This window comes from Leptinotarsa decemlineata, unplaced genomic scaffold (genome assembly GCF_025532065.1).
Source record: "Leptinotarsa decemlineata unplaced genomic scaffold, Ldec_3_MD MMD2_tig00000199_RagTag_RagTag, whole genome shotgun sequence".
NCBI lineage: Eukaryota > Metazoa > Arthropoda > Insecta > Coleoptera > Chrysomelidae > Leptinotarsa > Leptinotarsa decemlineata.
This window is the reverse complement of record NW_027412544.1, coordinates 13,384,918-13,393,198: the sequence shown is the minus strand read 5'-3', so window position 1 is coordinate 13,393,198 and position 8,281 is coordinate 13,384,918. Positions and strand designations below refer to the sequence as shown.

At 34.0% G+C, this 8,281-nt stretch overlaps 1 protein-coding gene across 3 annotated transcripts in view; it reads left to right on the top strand.

Annotated features, from left to right (window-relative positions):
* The first annotated feature begins 226 nt into the window (after window positions 1-226).
* Window positions 227-8,281, top strand: part of LOC111507386 (neutral ceramidase) — a 394,484-nt gene continuing 386,429 nt past the window's right edge. The window contains exons 1-2 of one of the 3 annotated variants that reach the window (XM_074172968.1): window positions 227-487; window positions 7,887-7,940. Coding sequence is in view for 1 of the 3 variants with exons in the window: in XM_074172967.1 (XP_074029068.1) it covers window positions 878-980; window positions 7,887-7,940 (157 nt within the window). In the remaining 2 variants the exon portion in view is untranslated. Of the gene's footprint in view, window positions 488-862; window positions 981-7,886; window positions 7,941-8,281 lie in introns of those variants that run through there. The other 2 variants (XM_074172967.1, XM_074172969.1) reach the window with 2 other exon arrangements.

The window sequence follows — 8,281 nt, the reverse complement described above, 5'->3', positions numbered from 1 at the left end:
TTTTTCAATTAAATTTATTGTTCAGAAGTGTATGCCGTAAAACTAAATCGTCTATCTCCTAGCCCACATATATTAACAAATGGATACGAACAATAATTGGCAATTATTAGGCATTAACATTCGACAATCGTCATCAATTACTTACATTGAGATTGGGGCGGAAGTCTTGACCAGCACTGCGAATAGGCGCAATTTACTCATTCAATGATGTGCCGATGTCATTGACGAGAGTGTTGCGTACGAGAATGAAAAATAATGTAACAATGCTTATTACGATATGTTTGATAATATGAAATCAGTGTATTGTAATCTGACCCACCGGATCGAATTATTGCCGAAGAGTTCAAACGCATTTGAATCTGTTCAGTGTTTGTGTGGGGTCTGCCATTCGTAGGCTAGATTGTATCAGAAACAAAAAACGTGTATTTAGAAATGTGATGTTCGTCGAATTTTAGACGGAAACTTTGGAATAAGTGAATTACTTGTGGTAAGTATATATACATTTGTAGTTTTGGCGAATGAAATTGATCATCAAATTATTGTTTGGTATGAAACAGTAGAAATTTAAATTGATTCTCAATTAGCTTTGAAAATGATGTATAATTCATAGCCTCGGTTTCAAACTAACACCAAATCTAGAACACGTTTAAAGACAAACAACTCTGAGTAGGAATGTGTTTACAAAAACAAAACTTTATAATGGACAAAAAATGTTACTATTTGTTTGAACGATGATAAACCAAGAGTATTTTTCAAATTCTGGTGACTCGCCGCTTTCAGCCTGATTAGGCTATAATTAGCGACACGGCTCGGCTTCGCATACATATCAGAATATGTGTGTCTAGGTTTTTTTGCCATAGTGTCACACCAGCTTTCCATGAATAATGTTCCCGTTCATATTCTTGGATATTCTGAAAAACTCGGAGATATCCTTCAAGTTAATAGAGATATAGGAATTGATAGGAATCACACATTAAAAGGTAAGACCTCATTAGTCCTTAGCTTGCACAAGTTTTGACTTTTGATAATTGTCTCTCGTGTGGGGGTGACAGCTGGTAACGGAAAACATAATTCAAACAGAATTTTTTATATGTATATTGATAATGGCACACTTTAGAAACCAATATATCGTTGAACAATAAATAAAAAAATTAGTAGTTAATTTGTAGTGGTGGTGACTGGTTTTTCTCGAGAACCTAAAGCATATTTATAGATTTCTATTTAAAATAATAGCACTAAAAAGAACTGGATAGCTAATAGTTATTTATTTCAAAACTATTCAAAAACAGGAATATTTCAATAGAGTAATAATACCAAACTGAACATATAATTGCGAGTAAAAAAGACATCCACATTGCTGACGCTGATTTGAGATTCTCCAAAAGAGCATTGTACAGTGTAAATAAATTGTACGAACATGAGTGTTTGAACTGTTTTGTATAATGTTTTGGTATAGTCATTATTTATTGGATTGGGTTATAAACGTTCGTTCTGTTTCTGATTGTTTCGGAGATATATGAAGAGGTTTGGGTTCTCATAACATTATGTAGTGATGAGAGGTCATGATGTAACCAGCGGTCAGACTTATTCAGCCATTGAGCATCTCCAAATACCATTCTGAGGTATGAATTTTGGAACTATTGGAGTCTGAATATGTCTCAAGTATTCAAACCCATAGACATAATCATAATAGTTGGCTTGTGAAAGTACTAATGTATCACATAAATAGAATGTTTAGGTCTATTGGAAATATATCTTAGTATGATTACATTCAAATTTCAGTTCAGGGTACGTCTTTCGAAAAATGAACGTTACGTGGTGCGAGAACTGAAGACTTAGATACATTGATTACAAAATCATGTTTCGTGAAATCTTCATTGATTTTATATTGAGATTCCAAAATTGTTCTTGGACTAAAAAAAAGGAAAGTTGAGTATCATCTGCGTATATACAAACACGCTGATAATTCAAAATATTTGCAAAGGTACATGTATAGATAGTGTGAATAGAAGAGTCTAAGTATTGAACCTTGTGGGTCTCCACGTGCTATACTTCCGCTAGAAGATAGCGGAGAGACATTTCCATTAGGAAACCATTGTGCGTTCATCTAGTACTATGAAGTACTACAGATATGATAATATTTCGTAGTTCAGTAAATCAAACACTTTACTCTAATATAGCAATATCAAGATCCCATAACTATTCAATTCTCTAAGAAAATGGTTTGTTATATTGAATAGGGTAGTACCACAGCTATACCCCGAGAGAAATCCTGACTATACTAAAGAAAAAATGTTGTTATTCATCAGGTGACTTCATAACTGAAATTCGACAGCCCGTTCCATCAATTTGAAAAGGATTGGCAGAATTGTACTTGGTCTAAGTTCAGTAAAACTTGTTGCTGAGCTGCTTTTTGGAACTAGTTGTAACAGACCCCTTTGCCATAATTTCAGACACAGTTCATTTATCAGACGGTAATTGACTATGTGAGTTACTTTGGGTGTTATTGAAGGATACATGAATCTCAGAAGAGTGATATTTATCTGATCTGCACCATCTAATTATACAATTTTTACACTGAAATTTATTTAAGACGCGATTCGTTACACGGTACTTCCATTTGTTAGGTTGGTACATCAAACTGATCTACCATGTATTCTTTGAAAGACACTTTTTTGTGGAAGACTCAATATTTCTCATTATTCTTTGTGTATATACTCTTCCACAATCAATAGAGAATCTGCTGTAGTGTAATGAAGGGCAAACAGAAAATGAGCTGACTTTAAAAATTATGCCAAATTTATGAATACAACAGATTACTGACTAATTGGAGTCTTCAGTGGTTTATATTTCGCAGTAAGTTTTCGGGGTCAGCTTTTCAGTTTGCCCGTTATCACAGTTTTATTGATTTACCTTTGTTGATTCTTCAGATTGTAGAAGGTTATACATCCAAAAAAAAACAGCAAGAAATTCTACAATGTCTTTTATATAAGAGAAGGTATTCATAACTCTGTTTTTACTTGTAAAATTTTTCTATTGATTCATCTTTGTTGATTCTTCATATTGTGGAAGGTTATATACCGAAAAAATAGTGGAAAATTCTACAAAATCTTTTATATAACTGAGTGTATTCATAACCTGGTTTTCACTTGTGAAATCATATGAGCAACTCTTCCCTCTGTGATTGGTTTACGGAATAAATTTTCAATAAACTTGGTTATTAGATTGTGGCGACAATACTTCTTGCAATGTTGGTCTTATAGTCATAGTCTTCATCGCATCCTATGTATATTTGTTTCATATCTACTTGACGTCCGGAATATCCTTGCTTGGAAAGGATATCTAATGTGGAGAACAAGCATATAGATATGTATAGGAAATATGAGAATTGAATGCATTCTCATATCAACCACAATCCATCCAGAATAACATTTTGTTAATGGAAATCATGAGAATAGAAACTCGTGTAACGCCATCTAGGGGACTAGACAGTAACTATTTTCTGTCCGATAGTTGTCAAACTGTACAATAGGTGTCGGTAGGCTTAAATACGAAGCAAGAGGTTTCTAGTCTCCATTCTCGAAAGTACTAGGCCCGCCCCCTGTCTCATATAAAAGCGCGCACGCCATTTCATCCTGTTATGTCATTCGACGATATGACGAAAACAAGGGACTAGCTGGGTAAAGTACTGTATGTGCGGTGGTGAATACTGTGAGTGGTGTCATTAGCAAGTTTTTAATACTTGATTCTTTACTTCGGCATTTTTGAAGACAAAATTATGTCGGAAGCAAAAAAGAAAAAACGGCAGTATAGCGCGGAATATATGAAATATGGATTTATTGAAAATCCCACCAAACCATCTTCGCCTGTGTGCCTTCTTTGTCAGAAAACATTTTCGAATGAAGCTATGAAACCTTCAAAGCTACAAGATCATTCGAATGAAATGCATTCAGATGAAAAAGACAAAAGTGTGACTTATTTTCAAGAACTGGAAAAGAAACACTCAGCTCAGCCAACTGTGTCAAAACTTCTTTTAGTAGCTTCTAAGCTTCCTACTCCAAGCTTCCTACAATATCTCCTTGCTGAGTGCTCAAACAGGTAAACCTCACACTATTGGAGAGGATTCAATTTTACCGGCAATAAAAGAAGCAATAACTACTGTGCTCCATAAACCAGCGGCACATATTATCCGAAAAATTCCTTTGGGCAATAGTTCCGTGCAAACACGAATTGATGAGATGTCTGAAAACATTGAAGAGTCAATGTGCAATCATCTGAAGACTTCTAAATTCTCAATTCAGTTAGATGAGTCCACTTTACCAACCAATGAAGCACTGTTGTTGTCATACGTGAGGTTTATTGAAAATGAGAAAATATATCAAGAACTACTATTTGCCAGAAATTTAGATACAAGAGGAGAACCCATATATAATACACTGAAAAAATTTTTTGATTAGAAAGAAATTCCACTGAAGAATATTAAATCAGCTGCTACGGATTGCATCATTCATAGGCAACATTTGGTTGGGGAAAATTTGAGTGAGCGCCTATCTCAATCACTGCAATATATTATCAAAGCAGTCAATAAAATCCGAAACATCTCTTTTGATGACAGATCATTTAATCAGCTTTGTGTTGCTGATGATGAAGATTTCAACCAATTGCTACCCAACCCCAGACAGAAAGCACAGAAGTGCGTTGGGTATCAGGGGTAACTGTCTGCCTCGATTTTACAATTTATTTGACTCTGTAATGAAGTTCTTGGAAAACAAAGACAAAGAATTGCACGACAACCTCATCACCTCGAAGAATAATTGGCAGACCTGTATAAATTATTTAATGATGTCGATCTCCAACTTCCAAGTGACGACTTGAATTTGATTAAAAATGTCATTGCTTTAGCCAAATTGCTCTTATACAAGAATAAAATCGGTAGACCTGAGTTTCGCAATTTCCCTATTTTGTCAACAGTATAACAACGACGACTTGCTTGTTTACTGCCAACATTTGGAGTGATTTCGCAGAATGATTCCAGGACATTTTGAAATTGGAAATACCGGACTGGGAGTTGGACTCTTTTTCAAATGTCCACACAGCAGTATCACCCCAGCTGGAAGAAGAACTCATAGAACTAATAACGAACGAGGAAATAAAAATAAAATTCAAAAAAGGATACCAAGAATTTTGGCTACAGAGCCAAACCCTCAATTGTACCCTGGATTGTGGTCCATCGTTCAACGATTTTTGATAGAATTCCCATCATCGTATTTGTGTGAACGTGGATTTAGTGCTTTGGCAACGTTGCTAACTGAAGAAAGAAATCGGTTGCAGATTACCGAAAGCGGTGACTTACGGTTGTTTTTGAGTAAATTCGAGCCTGATATTAACAAACTTACTGAAAATCATCAAATTCGTCCTTCACATTAGATTAGTTTTAAAATTCAAATTGAAATGTTTGTTTTAATAACTTGGTTTTTCTCATTTTGTCTTCAATCGAGGACCGCCTGCCCGGTACTGACGATGCCCAAAAGGCAATAGAATTTGTCCGAGCAATGCTCGGACTGCAACAAATTCTATATCGGCCAAACCAAGAAAAAAACCGATCCAAAGGTACAATGAGCACAAAAAGGCATACATAAATCCAATAGTATATAAATCAAACCTCGCAACACACGCCATACAAAACAAACATAATTTCCTCCCACCAGAGAACATAAAAGTCATAAAACAAGTCAACAAGGGAAACCGCATGGACATTTGGGAAAACTTGAACATCCATGAATTTAACACTCATAAATCACTTATCGAGGAACAAGTACAAATCAAAACACAACAAGACCTCACATTCAATATATTAAACAAAACCATACACATTTCTAAAGAAGATCTAACACAAAAAAGAGTTCCTGATGCAGTACAAATACAGGCAAATTTACCTAAAGTACCTGAAATAACTGAGTTGAGACGTTCTGACCGTATAAAGAGGCAGACGACAGGATGACAAGTTCAGTTATGAATCATTCATATATTTAGTCAGTAACTGTAAATCAGTTTCCTTTTGTTATTGTATTTAATTCCAATTTATCCATTATTATAGACACTATGTACATTTGTATTGTAGGTTACTTTTGATTTATTATTAATTCAATTATATGGATACTTTGGTGGATTTTTCTGTTTTTATCCAGAATATATAAATATAATATATAATATAGAAATTGCGAGACTGCATACAACTCAACCTAGAATACAGATATGTATAAGAAAGTGGGTAAGTGAAAAGAAGAGTTCTCTCTACATAGTAAACTTTTGATATTGATGAAGTAGGTATCTGAATTCTGATCAAAAACTACAAGGGGTTTGACAAAATATGCCATTTGCTGTTAGAAGCCTCATTGGAATATCCTGGATGCTCCACCAGATTGGCGGATCTTTTAAGAAGTTACCTTTTTACCAGGTAGATCTGATTTATCATAATGAATCATGAATTTTCAGATTGAGTTGAAATCTCTACCAGGATACCTCAGTAATTAATCTTTAGATCTATTTTGTTTGTTATTTACACATCTCAGAGTTAAAACTACTCCCGATATACCAATATCCACAGTTACGCTCATAATACTCAAACCAACAATTGTTAGATATTTCACTGAGAATATCATGTTAACAAATCAACCAAGAAAGAAGTTCAAAAGATCAACGAGGTATTTTCATCGAGAGATCTCATAAACAGTTCCGGTTTTGATAAAAAAAAAATTATTCTATTCTACATTATTCTATTCTATTTTTCATTTATGCTTTCAAAGCAGGAACGAAATCATTATTAAGCGATACGCATGATACTTATATAAAAGTTTCGTGTGATACCAACGTTGTTTTTGGTGGATATACTATTTATGGAACTGAAGCGTCTGAAAAAAATAGTAGATTTGTAAATTATACACCAATCGATCATTTGAAGAATCGAGGAAGTTCCCTTGTTTTTTTTAGCAAAAAACTACCTAAGAACAATATTGATGAGAATCAAGCAGAAAGTGATACGGATCATTCGGTTTACCATCAGCTCCACAAAGCTATGATGAATATGACTGGATTCATCCCAACATCAAACCTTTATTTTAACACCTCGACACGTGTTCCGATCACCAAGAGATCATCTTCAAGAGGAAGATTGAACTGTCTATTCTTCCTCTTGAAGATGATCACTTGGTGATCGAAACAGATGTGATGATCTTCAACAGGAAGATTGAACTGTTTAATCTTCCTTTCGAAGATGATCACTTGGTGATCGAAACACGTGTCGAGGTGTTGAAATAACGGTTTGGCGTTGGGATAAAACTTCAGTAATATTCATTACTACACCAAAGGTTCCAAAGATTGCATCAAATATTCTATGATATTGCTGTAACAAGCTATATTGATGTGTTAGTAGAATTGATGATTTTATGATAATTAAGAAATGCTTTGTTGAAACACTTCAAACAACAAGTTTATTTAACCAAAAAACATGTTCGAGAAATATAGTTACATTGTTACAATCTTTTCATTCATGCATTCACTAGATATGATACTATAATTACCCCTCAAATGAAAGGTGGGAAATGAATAGTCCCAATTTAGTCCCAATCACTCCACAACGAATTCAATGTCCCCGGAATTTGGGAAATAAGATTTCTAGAAATGTCAATAAAAACTATTTATCAGATAACATGAAACAATTTGAATATTTGGATTTGATAATGATTACATTGGTGCGCGATTTTTGTTGTTTGTTTCGAATATTTATTTTTTCAGCACTTTATCAATAAGTCAATAAGCTCCCAATATTTTTAATCCACTTCATTTTTGACAATGTTCTCAGCCTGATTTATATATCTCTTTTGTAGATCCTCCAATCCACAATAATCAGTTGATTTCAGTTGGTGTCTATTATAGAGCTGGTGAGTTTATTTAATATTTTAGGTCTTTAGATGATTTGTCATTTTACATTATGTCTTTTATTAACTCTCCTGGCTGGAGATTGTAAATTCGAATGGAAATTGCTTGTCAATTCAACTTTATATCCTGATGTTACTTCCAAAGTATTTTTGGAAAATGTTAAAATATAGTATAAAAAGGATCGGGGGAAAACAACTATGACAAAGTGGGAAAATATATATTTTTCATCAATATACATTTTGAAGAGAACATGCGTAAATTGAAATAATTATTATTGTAGTTATCAGACACTTTCATCAGAAGGCTTTCCGTATTGGTCGATTTTTAACACGCAAAACCTCTT